This window comes from Nannobrachium achirus (assembly GCF_963921795.1).
Source record: "Nannobrachium achirus genome assembly, chromosome: 24".
In the NCBI taxonomy this organism is placed as follows: domain Eukaryota; kingdom Metazoa; phylum Chordata; class Actinopteri; order Myctophiformes; family Myctophidae; genus Nannobrachium; species Nannobrachium achirus.
In genome coordinates, this window is record NC_137831.1 from 7,633,056 (window position 1) to 7,654,343 (window position 21,288).

The window sequence follows — 21,288 nt, forward strand, 5'->3', positions numbered from 1 at the left end:
GCTGGATAGCATGTTGCTTGCTACTTGCTAACCAAAGAAACAGGAAGAATAGGAGCGCTACTAACGGGTAATCAAACACAACAAAACATGTCTGCTACTGATGTTTCATAGCGAGATCGATACGATCGCATGTCACAGCGGCGGGCGACACAATGTTTATGTTTGGGAATGTGCGGTAGGCCTACGGTCCGGTGGCGGCGCTCCATGGGTTACTTGAAATCTCACATGAGTTCTGGGAAAACCCCACCCACGCTGCTCACAAGCCCCAACGTCATCGAGTTGAAGTGACGCTGATTCGCCGTACGGATTTTCAAACGAGGAAAACCTCTTCAATGAGTCACCAGACCCCTGAATCGCCTAAACATATTTATAAAGGGGTGTGGCTAGCGATTCAGGGTCTGGAAACCAGGCTACCTTTGCGTTCCTCTTTCCAAACAAATGCACCACAATGTAAGTGATGCCGTGCTCAACCTGTGTCTGTAATCTGTGTGATTCTCTTGAAATAAATCAATATTATTATGCCATGCTACATTGTAATTGTGGGCTCGCCTGTGTGCTCGCCGAAGGCGAGAACACTATGTTACCCTCATTATTGCCAGACCCATGAAATGGGTATGGCCTACATAAGCAAATGTCTGTCGGTCCGGGTTTTCTATATAAAGGGTATATATGATGATGACATGATGATGACATGCCTACAAAAGGCATGATGTCATAAATGATGATGACAGACAGGGGGTCTGGCACAACCAGGTTGACCTGGTCTAGTTATTTATAGAGTGAGTTCCGCTGCAGACAGTTGGCAATTTGTGCCGCATGCAGACAGTAGAAAGGCAGAGCCACTAGCCAATGAGTATTGGACTATTGGAGTATTGGTTGAGCTTCACATGACAGTTAGCACACTGCAGAATATAGTCTCGTTGGCAAACATAAGAAATGAATAATAATTTATTTGATTAAGACTTTTGAGCGGTGGTAAACCGCTCCATAGAGTGGCTGTGCGTGTGTCTGTAGCCTTTTTCCTCAGTGTTTTGCCATAGTAATACGTGTGTGTGTGTGTGTGTGTGTAGCATAGCCTGTACATCCTAGACTTAAATCCTAGTCTGAAGACGTTATAGAGTGGCTGGGTGTGTGTCTGTAGCCTTTTTCCTCAGCGTTTTGCCATAGTAAAACGTGTGTGTGTAGCATAGCCTGTACATCCCAGACTTAAATCCTAGTCTGAAGACGTTATGACCACCGCTCACTTCACATTGGGTGTGATTTTTTATTTTAGTTATTGTTGTGGGCTCGCCTGAAAGGCGAGAACACTATGTTATCCTCATTATTGTGGGCTCGCAGGGCCCTGAGCCAATGTGTTGCAATTGAGGTGTGGAAAATCTAGGAGTGGTGTTAGCTGGAGTATTGGTTGAGCTTCACATGACAGTTAGCACGCTGCAGAATATAGTCACGAGCGAGCCCACACTGTTTCGTAGGAACAGTATTTCTAGTTTTTACGGCGTTCTTATGATTGCATTCTGTGACTTTCTCGATTTCGTGTCCTCTCTTTTGTATGTCCTTCTTGTTGCTCAAGAGAGCTCCTCTGCTCCTCTTTTCGTGACTTTTTGTGTAGAGTTCTTTTATTGACGTGATAACCTCAGTTTATTTTTTTCTCTTTTTTCTTTGTAGTTCCTTTGCCTCCTTTGTTTCTTGTTTCCTGAGAGACTTATGACGTGCTTTATCCTTAGCTAATCGTATCTTTCTCATGCAGGATATCTGTATCAACCCTGTCACAATGCTTTTCTTTTTCTGGGACATTTCTAGGAGACATTGAAAAAGAAGAATCTTCCTCATTAGGCGTCTCTCTCATGTCTGTTGACATTCCGACCTTGGGAGATAGAGATGGTTCATTACTCTCTGTTTCGGAATCCCTGATGCCTGTTGACATTTCACTGTGCTCTTGGTTAGAGACACCAGCAGCCTTGAGAAACAGGGATGGTTCATCACTTCTTTTGGAATCTTTTCCATTCGCCTTCACCTCTTTTGTTTTTGCTTCTTCTGTGGCGTCTGTTGTTCTAGCCAGGGGGGGGCACGGTTTCGGCAGGGCCTACAGTTGAAAACCCATTCTCGGTATCCATAGGTTCATCACTTACTTCTTTTGGAATCTTCTCCATCCGCCTTCACCTCATTCGTTTTTGCTTTCGTGGCACTGTTTCGTCATGACAGGCCATTCTCGGTATCCATAGCAACTGTATCTGTTATGGATTCTTATATATGCCTCAAAATGTCCGGAACTAACGTCCTGCGAGATTTCACCAACCCGCAAATCCGTTATTCCCACTGGATGACGTCAGTGCAGATACGCGGACGTAGATTTCCCTAATTTATAGATAGATAGATATGTGTTGTTTGTACTTCCAAGTTAAGATCAATCATGCAACTTTGAATTCGAACGCTGTCAACCGACCGTTTCAAAACTGTTATCGATGACAATACTTGCACGCTTTGGTGTCATTCAAGTATGCCTTTAATGGCCTCAACTGCACAACACACTACTTGTCAGATTGATTAAGTACATACTTGCCCACACACATACAGTACTTTCAAACGTAACTGCACAATTACAACAAACATGGGCTAGAGAACAAAAGGCGCAAGTTGGTATCTTGACAGAGTGCAGTCTAATTTCATTTGTGTTTTGTTCAGAGCGCACACCTGACCATTGATATACTATATTGATGATGATGTTTAAATACAATCTTTTAAATGCGGTGCATGTATTTGACTTTGTTAGATGGGAGGTTAAAGGGATATTTCACTATCAAAAAAACGTTGGTAATTTTATCGTCTAATCAGGCTTTTTATCGTCTGAACAGTTTTTAATTTGCTTGATTCAATATTTAGATATTTGATGTAAATGTTACCAGGCCCTCCAGGCCCAGGGCCTCTCCCCACACACACCCATTGTAACTTCAAACTTCATTTTAACCATGATAGATTCATTAAAAACACCCATTATTTTTTCTGGTGACCCATAATACCCTCCTAATACGTATGTTTTTTCAATAACATTTTTCATTTTTTTTTTAATAATTATTTTTTGTATTTCATTTTTTCCATTTTCCCAAATAATTATTAAAAATAAATGAAAAAGGTTATGAAAAAAAAAAAAAAAACACGGCCTGCTCACGTATTAGGAGGGTAATATGAGTCACCAGGAAAAAAAAGGGTGTTTTTAATGAATCTATCATGGTTAAAATGACGTTTGAAGTTACAATGGGTGTGTGTGGGGAGAGAAGCCCTTCCACTGTTTCCCTGTTGAAAGTGGAATATCCCTTTAAGCAGAAGCCTAATCAGTTTGTTTTGGTCTGTTTGGAGCCTTGTTTTTAAGGCCTTTGTGGCCTTGCGATACCACATGTGGACTCCATAGTCAAAGTGTGGCTGAGTGAGTGCTCTTGCTAGAGTCTCCAAAGTATTTTACTGACCAGCGGGGCAGTAAAAGTATAAATCTGCACCATGTGCAGCTCAGTATAAATCAGCCTTCACCTGCCCAAAAACAAGCTTTGTACAACACACAGTGCGTGTCTATTTGAGTGTACAGTACGTGTACTGTCCGTGTACTTCGTCTGAACACAAGCTTTGTGTGCATGCGGTGTGTTTGTTTGTTTGTGTGCCTGTCTGTCTGGCTATGTTCTACTGAAGACAAGCTACAGTATGTGTGTACAGTGTGCGTGTCTATTTGTGTGTCTGTGTACAGTATGTTTAATATGAGTTTTCTGTGTAAGAATGTGTGTGTGTGTGTGTGTGTGTGTGTGTGTGTGTGTGTGTGTGTGTGTGTGTGTGTGTGTGTCTGCTAACTGAAGACACGCTTTGTGATTGCAATGTCTATTTGTGTGCATGTGTGCGTGTGTCTGTTTGCCTCTGTGTGTGCCTGTGTATGTTGCCAACAATGTTTGAGAAAGAGTGTGTGTGTGTGTGTGTGCGTGCGTGCGTGCGTGCGTGCGTGCGTGCGTGCACAGTGTGAATTGACAGAGTACGGTATGACTCACCGTAAGCCACCAAACCAAACCATGGATTGTCAGTTGACACACAAACCATGTAGACAGAATTCCCCCTCTTCGGGTGTGTGTGTGTGTGTGTGTGTGTGTGTGTGTGTGTGTGTGTGTGTGTGTGTGTGTGTGTGTGTGTGTGTGTGTGTGTGCGTGTGTGCGTGCGTGCGTGCGTGCATGTGTGTGTGTGTGTATACTGAGAAAATAGCATTTGATCAACAGTTTTAGTTTAATAGATCGACACTTCTGTCAACAAGTAATGAAAGCCCATGACAGTTTGGGGAGGCCACACAGGCTCACCACCACCTTGTGGTGGACATTTTTGTCAAAATTCAATTTTTGCCACGAACATACAAAATGATCAAACAATAATGTTACAAGAAACACATAAAGAGACATCCCTGAATGACCATATCAGGTCTGTACCTCTGAGTGTGCAATATGGAACCAAATGGACCCATACAGGGTCCATTTGTACACTCTATTTGGACACTCTCAGAGTTATGGGGGTCCTTCCTTGCTAATACAATGTTTGAGAAAACAATACAATCAAATAAAAATCACTTACAGCACCTTAACCTTTAAAAGACTCAATCACTTCTTAGGGCTAATATGACATGACATATATTATTTGGCCACTGGGTGGAGTTGATGCATGGATGGCACTGGGGACCAATCAACTTTCAACTAGCACAGTAAGTGTATACAGGAGGAAGCTGGTTTAAGAGTCCAGGTATCTGCACATTTCCAAAATAAAAATGTAAGGACTTATAAGCCAAAAAAACCTCTAAAATGAAGGGGAAAACGTTAATAATAAGACCATTACTATGTCAAAAGTGACCAACAAACTATACAATAAAAGGTTGGCCTGAAAAGTTTGGGAACCCAGCTTGAACTAGTAGGTCTACAACTTCTAGAACTAGTTGAATTGTACACAAACCATAATAATCTCAGAAAGGTTACAGAAAGTGTTAAGAGGCATTCACACTGAGCACTATAACTATAAGTATAAACAAATAGTTTTAAAATCATTATAAGCCAAGTGGGTGGCAGTGTTCAAACCAACTAGGCTTATATATTAAAATAAATGTATATATATATATATATATATATATATATATATATATATATATATATATATATATATATATATATATATATATATATATATATAGTTATTGTGCCCATGCAGTGGAAATGGCTCTTTAGCGTGGCAGGCCTGCATGTGCCAGGCTTGTTTGGGCTAGGCCATGGCTACACGGAGCTGGATTTTTCATATATTCTGGTTTTTCAGATATCCACATAGAAATATATCTATGTCCACACGACAAAGATATCTAGGTCTAAAATAATCTGATTCCCCAGACCTCCACTAGGGGGACAAGCACACACACAGTAAAGTCTTCAGAGATATCCGGGTTCCATGTCTACACTACACGGATCCAGATATCCAGATATTTTTCAATGTCTCCACTTATTTATCCGGATTGAAAAATATCCAGATTCACTGCCAAAATATCCAGCTTTGTGTGGCTGCAAGCCCCAACAGCACCAAAAGATTTCTAGATTCACAAATATCCAGCTCCGTGTAGCCATGGCCTTAGTCCTGGCGGATGCTATTGGAAAATAATCCCCAGACCTTCTCCCAATATCCATGTGTGTTTATTCAACCCAGTCTCACCACTGAAGGGAATGTCCAACCAATGAGTGGCCTAATTAGTGGCCTAATTCTCTGCCAATGATATGAATAGCTTCCTCCTCTCTGGCCAGTATTTGAATATCATCCCAGGGTAATGCTTTGGATCAGTGGTTCTGAAACTTTTTCGTATCAAGGACCCCCACATTGATATGTATTTGACTGCGGACCCCCAACTGAAAATGTTTTGTGCCTGGGACCTGCAGAAGAGAAGATGTATTTAATATCGATATAGGAACTAAATGAACCTCAGAACCTGTACAGATGGTAACCGGAATGACCGCCCTAAAACACACTCGCGGTACTCCCCAAGGGGACCGTATGTTCCCCAGGTTCTATGTTCCCCACTTCCCCCCCAAAAAAGGTTCTATGTTCCCCAGGTTCTATGTTCCCCACCCCACTCCTCAAAAAAAGGTTCTATGTTCCCTACTAAACCAAATAAAGGTTCTATGTTCCAGCTCTCAAAAAATGCAGGAAATGGTGGGCGCAAACCAAAAATGCAGGTAATGGTGGGCCCTGGTAATGGTGGGCCCTGGTAATGGTGGGCCCTGGGCAATTAGCCTTCGGTATATCCTTTTCAATTAGAGGCATGATCAACATTAGCCATCATCTGCAGTTTCCAGGTGCTTTATTTATAAAGCAGATAAGAGAAGTGTTTTACACACAAAAGTAAATAGGCCTACATTGCCTTACAATTACACAAGCTGAAAGGACAACTTCACCCATTTTCAACTATCATAGTATTTGTAATTGTTTATTTGCATTTTTGTATGAGCGGGGAACATAGAACCATTTCTTTAGGTAAACGGGGAACATAGAACCTTTTCTCTGTGAAAGTAGGTGGGGAACATAGAACCTGGGGAACATAGAACCTTTTTTAGGTAAGAGGGGAATATAGAACCTTTTTTATAGGGGGAAATGGGGAACATAGAACCTGGGGAACATAGAACCTGGGGAACATAGAACCTGGGGAACATAGGTTGGACGCCCTCCCCAAGTTGGGGTCTGGACTCTGGGGGTCATTTTGGGGGTCCTTCACATGAAAAGGTTTGAGCACCACTGACATAGAAACATAGGTTTTTCAAACAAATTATATGAAATATTCAAAGACTTGCAAAAATGTTGAAGATTTTTCAAAAATAGCAGATCTACAAGCTCGCAGCGCGGCACTCGGTGCCACGCTGTGAGCTTATGTATCTGCTGTTTTTCAATAGTTAAAGCACAAAATAATGTGAAATAATGCGTTCCCAGTCTAAATGGGTTAAACCCCCATCTCCATAGAACATTCATGGGGCGCCCGCAGTGAATCCTTGTACCCAGGGCCCAGAATTTGGTGCGACACCCCAGGTAACTGGTATATTATTATTATTACGGTATTATTATTGTGGGCTCGCTGAAAGCGAGAACACGATTATCTTCATTATTTATATATTAACAGTTTTACTGCCAGATGTTGTTATTTATTTATTGGGTTTTGTGCCAGCAAAAGCACCATACCTTTGCGATGTTATAGACAAAGATGTATTCATTTTTTTTCATCATTATTATTTTCTTTTCTCCTTAACCTCTTGAACCCCATTGCCCCCGCCGGCGGGGGCAAAAGGTGTTGACCTCTGAACAGCTGTCAATAAATGTCAATAAATCAATAGAGACCAAATAAAAGTACAATTTCATTGTTGATTATTGTTACAGTGGTCCTACAGTATAGTAATCAGCTGCCATTGTACTTTTCATCCATACATTACTCATATTACAGTATTATTACTACTTATTGTTACTCGTTTTTATCATTTTTCACCCTATACTTTAACATTACTAATATTACACCACTACTCTCACTAAAACATCTGTAGAGTTTACATAGTTTGGAATATATTCATACAATTTTGCCTATCAATTGATGACACCTTGGTGAACAATTTCTCTATTCAATATTTATGTTTTAAATGAGGTCTTGAGGCTCATTCACTATTCAGAAGGCAAATTTTCCATAGGCGGAGGTCTTTTTCAATCCTCTTTTCCTAGCTAAATAATCACAGCAGGACAATTTGGTAAGAGAAATGTGATGTTTTACACTGCATTTGTGAATTTTCAGGGGTTAGCTGACATTTGGTGGGACAAGATTAGCCACAATCATTGTAGTTTTGTGTCCACAACTGTTCCAATTTGGGCATACATTTTAGGCGGATTTTTCCCCTGGACCCCCCTGGGGCTTAAGAGGTTAAATAGGTGTACTTTTGCTATACTAGCAGTAGAGGGCAGCCTCATGCAAGAATTAATGTGAAATGGCCGCGGTCCTCGACAGTACAAAGGCAGTACAGTCAAGCTCTCGTCGACAGTACAAAGGCAGTAGCCTATAGTACAAAAGTTTCCGCAAGACTTTACTGTAGCATTATCTGCGGGACACTTCCGGTTAACAGCAGACATGCAAGCTCACGTCGCGTCGCAGATGCAACCATTGTGAGCTTGTAGATCACACTCGTGACGACGGAAATGCCGCTCCCCTTCTGCGCAATGCACGATGGGATGTTGGAAAGTTGTGGATACATTTATCCACCTCTTTCCGCGGGAATTTACTGGAGAATTTTTTGCACCACACTTCTGGTTAACAGCAGACATACAAGCTCACGTCACGTCGCAGATGCAATGCAACCAGTCCATTGTGAGCTTGTAGATCACACTTGGCTGCGCCGCCGGAAATGCCGCTCCCCTTCTGCTCAATGCACGATGGGATGTTGGAAAGTTGTGGATACATTTATAAAAGATGAGGTGCAACCAAAGGGTAGATCTTTATGCCCATACATGGTGTTACATGCGAGCCCACACTGGAACAGTAGACCTATTTCTAGTTATTATTATTTTATTATTATTAAGCCTCACTGCAGCTGTGATGTCGCGATAACCCACCGCCCCCAAGTCTCGGGGTCGCTCGCGCGGACCAATAGAGCATCGCAGTTTAAGCCCCGCCCGCCCTCACTCTGGTGTCGGAAGCGTTTTCCCCCATGCATTTCCCTTTTTTTTGCATGCAACAATTAAATAGAAAACTGAAAAAAAAAAAAAAAAGACGAGGGTACAACTTGCATCCTCGTCTTTTTTTCAGTTTTCTAATTAATCGTTGCATGCAAAAAAATTGTGTTTATTGTCATGATTCCTCACCAGTCGGGATGGCTTTGTCAGAGGCTTAAAAGACATTTAAATAAATACTTTATGAAATGTCTATGGATGAAATGCATGGGGGAAAACGCTTCCGACGCCGGAGTGTGGGCGGGCGGGGCTTAAACTGTGACGCTCTACAGACAGAGCTCGAGCCTCATCCATCCAAAAAGAAGGCAAGCAGCAGCGACGCGCTGTGGATGAACTAGAGAGAGACAGTCAAAAAAGAAACAAATATCAACATAAAAATAAACACGCTCAGTAAATTAATCAAAATTTTCAATCAAAACCTCGACTTACTAACCGCTTGGACCGGATTCTGTCGGGACAAAAAAAAACTGAAACATCGGGACTAGTTGTTGTCATCGGCGCGAGCGGGCGGACGGAGCGGAAGGATCTCCCACACACACACACACACACACACACACGCAGCTAGCAGTAGCAGCAGCGCTCGCGCCGTGTCCGTCCTCCTCCTCCACCTCACTAACGTAACGGCTAACAGACACACACACACAAAGACCAGCGTTTTTTTCTCTCTTCGCTCGGCCGACATCATTTTTCCTCCATATCCACTAGTTATGAGTCATGTGGCCGTCGAGAATGTCCACGGTCTGGAGCAGCAGGTGAGGACCGACCGACATGCACGACATTACAGGGCCGGGGGAGAGGGACAGAGAGACGGCCAGGGGTTTAAATACCCCTGCCTGTCTACCTACCTACCGGTTAGCTTAGCTTAGCTTCTTCTCTGTTAGCCCTGGTTGGTTGGTTGTCGTAGCACGTTTAGCCGCGAGGATGGAAGCTATGCTATGCTAAGCTAAGAAGCTAGCTGTGGTGCCTAAGTAGCAGTGGCGTCAGTTCAGCAAAAGCTAAGGTATGGCAACATGACTGGTGTCTAAGACACCAGTCACGTTGCCATACCTTAGCAACAGGCACAATGAAAAGTACATTTTATTATTTCCCCCCTGTAGCCAAAGGTATGGCAGCTGCCATACCGTGCCATACCCAATTGACGCCTCTCTCTGGTGCTAAGCTAAGTGCTAACGTTGTGGTGTTCAGCTCTGCTGCTCGAGGGGGTGCGCTGGGTTGTGGTGCCGGGAGTGCCCTCGAGGGTGGGTTGGGTTCCTTCCTGGTGGTTCCCAATGAAGTGATGATGAGGAGTTGGTAAAACCGAATCGACCCTTGTTGGATCTTTAAACACTCATGAGAGTGAGTAAAATGTAACCAAATGGACCCTTACGGGGTGAAACATCTGCATTACTTAATAAATAAGGGGTCTTCAACGTTTTCAGGCCAAGGACCCCTTAGTTGAGAGACAGATGAAGCAGGGACCCCCACAACCTTTTCAAAGACTCCATAGTGTCATTGTTGGACAGCACAATCATCAGAGTATTTTGGATTCATGTCAATTTGTGTTTTCAGATATTTAACCACTTGAACTGTCAATAGTCAATTATAAACTTAACCTTTCACTCTGCACTTAGAAAATAGCCGTTGTGAGCTTTTAGATCTGCTATATTTGCCTAAAGTTGTCAGAATAAGGACGCTAGGGTTCAAGTGGTTAATACTGTATATAAAAAGAAGGGGGGGGGGGTTCTATCACATACATGTGTGGTGGACCCCCTGTAGTGACTCTGTGGACCCCCTAGGGGTCCCGGACCCCCTGTTGAAGACCCCTGCTTTAACTCCTGAGTGTAAAATGAAACCAAATGGACCCTTACGAGGTGAAACCTCTGCAAATGTTGTCTTGCCTATGACAATGCCTGGGTTCCCGAGGCTACTCCTATGGTGGTACCACATCAATAATACAGCATGGAAGGTCTTGGGTCCATGAGGCTAATACATGTCATCAAACGGTGGTCCGTGGCGTGGGCTGAAATAATGCCGAATAAACAATGGACCTTGGTGTGGAAAAAGGTTGAATACCACTGTTATTATTGTGCTGTTGACGGCGGGCCGCGCTGTGCCACGAACCCAGCGCCCCGCAGCAGAGCACACAGCTGACTGCGTTTGTTGTGATGGTGATAAAATGGAGGTGATGCTTGCACACACACACACACACACACGCACACATCAATGCGGCGTTTCTTCTCTCTGGCCTCGTTAAATGCTTCTTGTTTAATTGTCAGAGGTGTCAGTCTTGTACGATATATATTAATGTCATTTTGTTGGTGGATAGCATTAGCAATCATAATAACATAGCCTGGTTCACCGGTCGAAGGCTGGAAAAAAAGGGTCGTTTTGTTGTGCGTCACTGATAACGTCAGGCGACCATCTGCAGAGACACACTGGAGCGATAAAGCTGCACCTCTATGCTCTGCCGTACCGCTGTGTCGCGGTGGCTCGATGTGACGTTATGTATGTGCACCCAATGCTCTATTATATTTATGCTGTGTGTGCTGTGTGCACGCAACACGAATGGGAAGATGAAGTGAGAACGTGCTGCCATGCAGTTGTGTTGCCAGCTTTTTTTTTGTTACGAGAGGTCCATGAAAACAAGCCCAAAATAAAGAGACTATATAGGCCACATGAGCACCGGCTTTAAACTGTATGCATGCATTGGGTGTTTTTAAAATAGCCGATCTACAAGCTCTGCTGTTATGAATATATATATGTATATGGGCCTATATATTTTGATAAAAGATTGTCGAATATTTTTTTCAAACATTTTAACAACACAAATCTGGTACTGTGGTCCCAGGCACACAATATTTTCAGACGGGTGACCGTGGACATAAATATAAATTTGGGGGTCCTTGACGTTTGAGAACCACTGGTTTGAACAACATTTAGGAAGTAAGACCAAAGTATGTTACTGCACTCAGGGCTTGACATTAAGGCTTGTCCTGTTGCCCGGGACAAGTAATAAATCCTTCAGGACAAGTTCATTAAAAATGTACTTGTCCGTTGGACGAGTACATTTTTTCTGTGACGCCCCTAGCAGCTTTGTGCTTTATGTCAGACTATGGACTGCCCGTACAATGGAGTGGAGGGAGCGAGGGGGGTCGTAAGCAGTCCTTTTGTTATCTAACTATTATTTTAGCGAATGTCTGTCCGTCCCCCTGACCATCTGCATGCTGACATCACTGATACTACTGTTTCGCCCCCATGGTAACCGTCTGTCTGCATGCTACTCTGACATGGACACGGAACGCCATGTATGGGCATAAAGATCTGCCAGAAAGGGCACTCAGACATGGGACACCATATATGGGCATAAAGATCTGCCCAACGGCACTCAAACATTACTTCTGAGACTCCTACATTCAATCCCTTAGATACTCTGCACACCCCCCGGGCACAGGACTAGTTTATTCTATTTAAATGTCTCACTCCTATGCATGCATTTAAAGCAGAAATAAGCAGTTTTCTGCTGACATAAGCAGGAATCATGCAATTGCTTATTTTTATTTATTTTAATTTTATTATATTCAGGCGGCTAACAATGCTCCCTATAACAATCTAGTCTCTGTGGCGCTTCTAGTAGCTGCAGTCTACCTCCAAAACTATTATTTTATCTGTAAGAAGCTCTGTCATTAGCAGCTCATTGGTGCATGAACCGGCAACAGTCCGCCATTCCGAAACACCGCTATTCCGAAGCAGTGTTAGGGTTAGGTTTAGGGTTAGGGTTAGGGTTAGGGGTAGGGTTAGGGTTAGGGTTAGGGTAAGGGTTAGGGTTAGGGTTAGGGTAAGGGTTAGGGTTAGGGGTAGGGTTAGGGTTAGAAGTCAACGTTCGGAATAGCGGTGTTTCGGAATGGCGGGGTGTAACCCTTGAACCAGCCGATGGGGGCTAAAAGGATTGACAAGACAGGTAAACCAATCTGAACAAGAACAAGAGGCGGTCCTGATTGGTCTGTTATTTTGGATGGGCACCCAGTTTAATCGACCAATGACAGAACTTCTCACAGATAAAAATACTAGTTTTGGAGGCAGATTGTGGCCCCAGGAAGTGTCACACAGACAACATTTCTTTAGGAAGCATTGTTAGCCGCCTGAATAAAATAAAATAAAAATACATTTTTAAAATAAGCAATTGCATGATTCCTGCTTATGTCAGCAGAAAACTGCTTATTTCTGCTTTAAGAAAGACATTACTGTGAAATGTCTCATTTTTATCCGGACAAGTGACTTTTGTGCCCGGACAAGTGAATGGGAAATGTACTCAAAAAGTCAATGTCAAGCCCTGACTGCACTTAAGAAACAAGCCCACAAAACCACAACCAGCTATTTTTACAAGCATTGTTGCAGAAAAAAAACAGGCCCAAAGTCGCTTATAAGAAGCAGACATGGCAACACTGCATGCAGCTTGTCTTGTTGAATCTTAACTGATGTGTTTCCATGTAACTTACTTGTGTGTGTGAGAGAGATATATACACTCATATCTAATATGCATCTGTGACGGAGAGAGTCGCAGCCCTAGCCTTGAAGCCTCAAAAAGTCTAGTATCTCCCTCGTCCCATGGGGATATCCCTTTGGAGCGATTGGACTTTCGTGTGGGAGGCCCGGGTTCGAAGCCCGGGTGGGGAGGTCCGATTCACCTCCGTTACACATCACATGTTGTTAGTTACAGGTAATGGACCTTTTCACATTGTGACATTTGTAAATGGGTTTCCTGAGGTCCTATCGGCAGCTGACAGGAAACCCTAGTGGTTCCTCAGCAACGCGATGCTGCCCGCGCCCACACAACACACACACAACACACATATATACACTCCCAAAAAGTCACACACGCACTCCCGAGAAGTTTGGCAGAATGTCTACACCGACGTGTACTGAGTTAGTGATGAGGGTGAATATAGTGTAGTCCTTTTGTTAGGGATGAATGATATTAACATAAACTGATGCTGTGTGGCCTACATCAAATAGAGTAATATTCAAGACAATATGTAAAGAAAAACCTGCTCACCGGCTTGGACTGAATTTGTTGCTTGGCAACTTGAGCTTTGAGCGTGTCAGTTTAAGAGTTTCAAGCATTATGTGGGCATGACATTAGGCTTGTCCTGTTGTCCGGGACACCTACTAATTCTTTATGGACAAGTTCATTAAAAATGTACAAGTCGCTCTTGATTTCACATTTTCTATGATGCTCCTTGCAGCTTTGTGCTGTATGCAGACTATGGAAACCGTTGTTATATGACGCAATATTAGAACAAAAAAAATGGCTGGGACCCATCCAGCCAGGTAATACAGGGGTTGACACTAAGGTCTCAGAGGCACTTGCCTCATGTTCTGCTTGCCCAAAGGTTATGCCCACTTGCCCAAAAAGTAAATCCTTACTCTCGTAGAACAAATTAATGTTAAATTCAACTGCTGAGTGGCGATTTTGATAAACAAAATGAGTGCATGCTGCTAGTTTTAAAAAGGTAGCATTGACCCTCAATAGCTAATAATATTTAATGAGGACTTTGCTCCACCCCGTGTCAATCCCCGATAGGATGTGTAAATGACGTCACACTTTGTTCGGTGCTCTCTCATCGTGACATGAAATGTTCATATCGTCCCATCTCTAACTCAATGACATTGTTTTTGTTCTTTTGGTTTCTGCAGCTGGCTGTCCTAGACTTGAGTGCGGTGGATGGCCAGGGCGGAGGCACCGGTCGTAAGTACTCCCAAAGTATCATTCATCAGGCGTCGGCATCAGAGCTTCTCCGATACCGATACCAGTGTCGGGAAGAGCTGCCGATAAACGCTGCCCAAAACGCTGCTATCGGTATCTGCGGCGAGTGTGCCGTGTCTATGCCGGTCCCATTATACCTTGCAATTTATCACATGATGATATATCATTTACAGTGATATTTTCATTGCTTCAGTTGATGCTGCACGACATGTTTTATACCCATATACCCTCTACCATTTACATTATGATTTTAAACTAACCTGTAGCTTTAGCAATTATTAATGGGATGTTTCTATTCCTAGACCAGTGGTTCTCAAAAAAAAAGAAAAAAAAAAGAAGAAGAAAAAAGAAATATATATAAGGACCCCCCCATACTGGGTCCATTTGGTTCCATCTGTACACGCTCAGATTTACAGACCTGGTAAGGGTCCATTTGGTTATATCTGTTACTGTACACTCAGAGTTACAGACCTTTACCCCATTTAGGCCTAACCTATAGTTAGGCCTAAATCAGAAATTAGTCTACAAAATCAAATATGTTGCTACATACTGTACATGTACTGTAAGCCCCTCCCATACACTAAAATGTGTTCCTGGCCTGAATGGGTTAAGGGTCCATTTGGCACCCTGAGAGTCCCTGGACACCACTTTGAGAACCACTGTCCTAAGATGTCTTTTTAATTTCACACTATTATCGCTTCCGGTACTCTGTATCAACCAGATACACAAGTTATGGGAATTGGTATTGGGAAGGAAACGACGAATGTATCGATACATCTCTAATCGACATGTTCCATGTTGGAGCGGCGCTGTCAGCGGCGCGGGAAGCAATTCCCCCCCGAAAACATAGGAAAAACAGCGTAGCCTCTGCTTTGGAAAGCAGATACGTATCACCTACTCACTGTATATGATGGGGTTTCCGGTGCTAAGGGGGCATTCTGGTTCATAATCATTGTCAAATGTAGCTATTTCAGCTATAAAACACAAACGCTGGTCTTTAAGATCAAGCCCTTTCCCCGTCTCACACACACACAGATGTACTTATTGTACATTGCAGGCACAAGTCTTAGTCTGGTCTCGAGCCGTCTTTGGTAGGCTGGCTGTTAGTGATTTACCAGTGTGATCTGACATAGCAATTAAACATTGTGAATAGCAGTCATACAAGCACATAATGCTGTTGGTTGTGAGTGATGATAACATTACCAAAGCCTGATTTATACCTGGTTGCGCACAAGTGACACTGTCCGCAAATAAATAGCAGATCCTGATCGTCTATTTTCAGTGCACGAGACCCGCGCAGTGCGCACAACCAAGTATAACTCGGGCTCAAAGGTCTGAAACCAGCTGTGGCGGTTCAGATGAACAGCGCTGCGAGTGCTGTGGATAGTACTTGCATATTCCAACACATTTTCACTCCCAATTCATCATGTGCGGACGCCTGGTCAGGAGTTCGGGACCCCCTTGGCGTCACTGGGTCAACGCACCGGGTGCCCCCTTTACCGGGGCAACGCGCCGGGTGCCCCCTTTAGCGTCACTTTGCAACGTTCAGGGTAATCCGAGTCATGCGACTGATTGATGATGGAAAGATTGAGAACAGGGCGGTGTTGCCGCCGTAAAAAAATAAATCTAACTCTTAATGCTGTGAGAGTTAGATTTGAGTGACCAGCGTGATAAATGCGGTCAAGCATTGTGATGTCCACTTCAGCTGACTCGGTTCGCATTGAGTCACCACCATCGCAACCATGTTGAGCATACTGAGGGCTTAGCCGGGGATCCAGTCCCTAAAAATGGGAGAGGACCTGTGATTTTCTGCCGCACTTTTTATTTCTGTTTTATCTATTAGTTTGGTCATTAAGGTCCACAGAATGAGAGGCCTGCTCTGCCGGAAACATCGCGAAAAAAAGTTATGGCCATTTGTATATTCACTGTCCCATTGAATCCACTACACAGGAAAGGAAATATATTATAAAAAAGAAAAAATCTGCTTTAAGTAGCATGTGAGGGGTCAAACTGGAGGGTTTTCATGATTCTGAATCCATTGCAAGCATTTTTCACAGTCATCACAGTGATGAGTCATCACTTTTCACACTTTTGTTGGTTCGTTTTCTAGCCCAAGGAATGTTTTTTGTGCAAAACAAATGCTTGCAATGGATTCAGAATCATGAAAACCCTCCAGTTTGACCCCTCACATGCTACTTAAAGCAGATTTCTTCTTTTTTTTATATGTATTTATTTTCCTGTGTAGTGGATTCAATGGGACAGTGAATATACAAATGGCCATAACTTTTTTTCGCGATGAGCAGGCCTCTTATTCTGTGGACCTTAATGACCAAAAGTGCGGCAGAACATCACAGGTTCAACCTTATTCCTTGAGCTTTTGGGCAAGTGGATCCCCGACTAGCTGGAGTCGGTTTACGATCTGTCCTAGTCGACATGGTAAGCCAAAGGCTGCCCACGGCGTCCACTTCGGCCCTGAAAGATAACCCTGACCACATGTCAGAGAATGTGAGGACCTGGGAGTGAGAATGCTTTGGCGTATGTGCCGGTCCTAGACACCCTCTCTCCGTGTCTCTCCAGGGCGATACATTCCTCCACACTTACGGAACAACGATGTCTCCAAGAATGGTGAGTAAAGCCTAGTTTATGCCACGCAGAAGGACCGCGTCGCCGGGGCTAAGAGACACGACAAGAGCCGTTGTTTTAGGCGAAGCGGCGAAGCGTCGTTCTACATGGCATAAATTAGGCTTTAGGGTCAAGCTGCATCTGCAGAAGTGCTTGTCTGTGACAGAAGACAGATGTGAACATGGGCTAGTTAGTACAGTCCAGAGACGCGATGAGACGTGTCGCTCCAGTCGACTCGCTCACACAGGCCCACTAGGATAAAGGAACGGTCACACATATGCGAATGAAGGGGAGCGTTCAACGCGTGCCGAATGTGAACGTTTCGTGTCGGAAGTCCAACAAAGTTGAACCCCATGCCAACAGAGGCACGTGATGCAAATTCGCTTCACCACCAGAAGCGCCACCCCTTTCCCCTGTCACAGAACGGAAGGGAACGGGATGCAGATATTTTCATTCGTGCACATGTGACCGTACCGTAAAGGCCTGACGATCTGCTTGAGAGCTTCATGCTTGCATGCATGTGCAGAACAACCCCTCTAACGTGTTGTTGAGCAGTCAAGCCATATTTGATACTTCACTGCATGGCAGAAATAGCCGGTCTATTAAGCTCACAATAGCTGCGTTTACATGGACACTTTTAATTGGGTTAATACAAGATATAAACTAGAAGCAGTGCTCTTCCGAGCACAGGTCTCCACAAGGCCAGGCGGCCTGTTATAGCGCCACCATGAGGCTGATTTGAAAAGTTAGAAGTGGCAATTCTTCCTCGGCCTAGTGAGAATGTGCGTGCACAATTTCACAAAAATTGCACGCTGTGTTTGTGATTTGAGGCATTTTGTTCAAAACTGACCAATCTTACAAACTTTGAAAGCCAATCTCAGCCAATCAGGATGGAATATGGACAATCAGACAGATCCATGTCGATCACATGACTGTAGAGAACTATCTACCGATTTGTGTGATTTTTGGACAAAATCTGTAGGAGTACTGGCCAAAAGGTAGTTTTGAACAAATTGGCCTCCTGGTGGCGTTCAGGGAGTGTGTGTGTGCTAATTTTGGCAGCGACCGGGCCAACGGCGCCGGAGATTAGCTGGTAACAAACTGGAGGACACACGGACGCATGCACGCACGGACGGACGGACGGACGGACGGACGGACGGACGGACGGACGGACAGGGGCGAAAACATACTCTCCCCCAAGCCTTCGGCTGGTGGAGACAATAAACCTGGTTAAAATTCTCCATGTATACACCTAAATAAACCCGATCAAACCCAACCTGATTTAAATTCTAATCGGGTGCAGAGGGGTTGGTCTACACCTTTTCACAACCCGATCAGACGACACCAGATTGGATTGATCTCAACACATGTAAACACTTGATCCAAAACTTTCATCTGGTTTATTTTAATCCGATTGGAAGAAAGGTGTCCATATGAACGCAGCTATTGTGTCACGTGGCGACACGTGGCGAGTGATTTTCCTCAATTCTTTTGAAACGCTTTGATAATTCTCAGCTATAATGACTTGCACACCATAATAATTTTTAGGATAGGAACGTGTTTTCTAACATGCATTGTTAGTTCTGAGTTCTGTGAGTTCTGTGGATTGCTATTAACCTCTCCCTGCCCGATGCAAGGGGCAACTGATTGATGGCCAGCGAGACAGACTGCCACCGGACATGAAGATCCGAACGGTCAAATAAGTGAAAACCCTTCTCTTTCTCTCAGCAGGAAATGTATTTTCCACCGGCAGACCGGGTGGCTACGCCATTGCTCCTGGGTCCACCTGTAAGTTGATTTATTTATTATTAAGCCATCTGCCTTGAGGTCAGCCCATTAGCAGCAACTGAAAATAGTAATAGTACAAAACAAAACACACACACACACACACACACACACACACACACACACACACACACACACACACACACGGACAACATCAGCATCTCGTCAGACTGAGGACATTACTGGCAGATACAAATTGCCTCTCCAAAAAAAAAAAAAAAGATTGAGAGTTGAGTGCTCCCGTCGGGGAGGGCAGGTAATTATCAGATGCATACAGCAAAAGGAAAGCAACATAATGCAATAAGGTTGCAAGATGCTATGCACACTGATATTACATGGGACATCGTAATTACTTGAGATGATGATACATAGATAATAATTGACGATGATTGTAATCATGCTGTGCAGCTTGCCCTCAAAACCTCCCAAAAACAATAATGTTTCTGTTATTTTATTGTACCTTTTTAAGTATAACGCTAAACCAGATTCTGATGCAGAGACTACTTTTGCATGGCATTACGGGAGATAAACAGTAAAACCAGCGAAGAAAAGCTCATTCCTCGTGGATTCAATCAGTCGTTTGAATTCCATAGAAGAACTATTTTCGGGGGATGTAGATGTGTTTGTTTGGTTTCACAAATCACACATTTAGGACTTGGCCTAACTACGTTTTGTGAGGCTTCGTTTTGCTTTAACCCGCGGGTCTTCCTCTCTGCAGTCGCGGTGGGCGGCTGGGACAGCGCGCGCAACAACTTTGTCAACGGCTTCCACGACAACCGCATGAACGGCGGGAACACGTTCAACCGCGGGCCCCCCCGCATGGAGAGGGGGCGGGGCGTCCCGGGAGGAGGCGGGGGCTACCGAGGCAACCGGGGCGGGGTCTACAACCCCATCAACCCCATGCAACCCATGGGCTTTGGCGTCTACGAGAATAAAGGTGAGTGCACATTATGTACAATGTGACTTAAAACATATATTATTTGACATGATCGTCAAGTCACCATCACCATCGTCAAGTCTTTATGTAAAAGTATCAGTATTAATAAAGTCATCTTCAATAAAAAATAAATGGCATAGTGACTTTCAAAAGGATGAATTATCTAATACTAGCAATTTAAAAGTCCAAAGTAAATTTGTATTTAGTAGTAACAGCTAGTTTGCACAGAGAATGTTTACGTTTTTAAGCCTTATTGCATTTATGAATACATCCCAGTGGGGCATAATATGTTAATTCCACGACAGGAGATTTGTGATGTTGTCACATTAATATATGCAGGCTTTTTTCACCAAAACTAATTGGCAAAAAAAGCCAACCTGGGACATCCCTGATGTAGTGTTTGTTGTGAACCTGTGATCCGCCGTGTGCTGTCCCACTACAGAGGCAGGAGGCTGGAACACTGCCAAGGACGCTTACAGTAGCTTTGGCAACAACCGAGGCAAGTCGGCTTTCTTCACCGACAGGGGCAACGCCAACAGAGGGAGGTGAGGAGATCTCACACACACACACACACACACACACACACACACACACACACACACACACACACACACACACACACACACAGCGACACAGACTGGCTATAAGTGGAATTGATGGTTTCTTGACATAAACTCGGCACAAAAAGAAAGTCTCTCGACTTCGGTCCATAATTATATCTCCCCTTTAACACATTCCCCGCCATTTTAACATACCTTCGTACTCTACGGTGCCTCTGGTCTCCATAGACTTCCATGTAATTCATAGTGCACGGATCATGCACACCCATGCCTAGATAATGCACCACGTGTGTTCACATTGCTCACAGCTTTCAAACAAAAAAATCCGAATGGAAATCCGTTCAGGCATTCATGAGATAGAAGCCATTATGTTTTCCTAAAATGTAAACAAAGATGGCTGCCATGTTTGATAGATGGGGTTGCTATGGGGGTTAAACATGCAATTTCGCGATTTCTATCATGCCTACTACATTTTTTGGGGTCAGAAAAAAAATTTGAAAAAAATTTTTTTTTGAAAAAGTTTTTTTTTTTCTTTTCAAAATGGCGGAAATTCTCGGGACTATCGGGCCTGGCAGGGAAAGACATTGAAATAATCTCGGGACTATCGGGCCTGGCATGCAATGAGTTAATAATACCAATTTGTATTGTGTTTTATATCATTCTTATTGTTGATTCGTCACCTTTACAACGAGATACAGCTTGTAAGCATCGGGCATTCAAGGCATGAGCTACACAGCCAAACGTGTGGGTAGTGCCGACCGAAATGTTCTGTTCTGCTGGCATTTACTCTCTTTTGGGGCTTCCCTGACACTGAGCTTAACATTAACAAAGTGTAAAAATGGCCAATACGTGTTGTTCTTTTCTTTTCCTTATTACTGTGAGAGAGTGCAAGCATT

The 21,288-nt window shown here is 43.6% G+C and overlaps 2 protein-coding genes across 2 annotated transcripts in view; one reads left to right on the plus strand and one right to left on the minus strand.

Annotated features, from left to right (window-relative positions):
- tgds (TDP-glucose 4,6-dehydratase) overlaps positions 1 to 21,288 on the minus strand; it is a 273,449-nt gene that overhangs the window by 210,912 nt on the left and 41,249 nt on the right. The gene's annotated exons all lie outside the window — the stretch shown is intronic.
- The window catches only part of LOC308279980 (ATP-dependent RNA helicase DDX3X-like), a 34,546-nt gene continuing 22,569 nt past the window's right edge, over positions 9,312 to 21,288 (plus strand). Inside the window, 5 exon segments of the mRNA XM_080720218.1 lie at positions 9,312 to 9,497; positions 14,419 to 14,470; positions 18,842 to 18,898; positions 19,614 to 19,832; positions 20,275 to 20,377. Of these exon segments, the coding sequence (XP_080576344.1) occupies positions 9,453 to 9,497; positions 14,419 to 14,470; positions 18,842 to 18,898; positions 19,614 to 19,832; positions 20,275 to 20,377 (476 nt within the window). The 5' untranslated portion in view covers positions 9,312 to 9,452.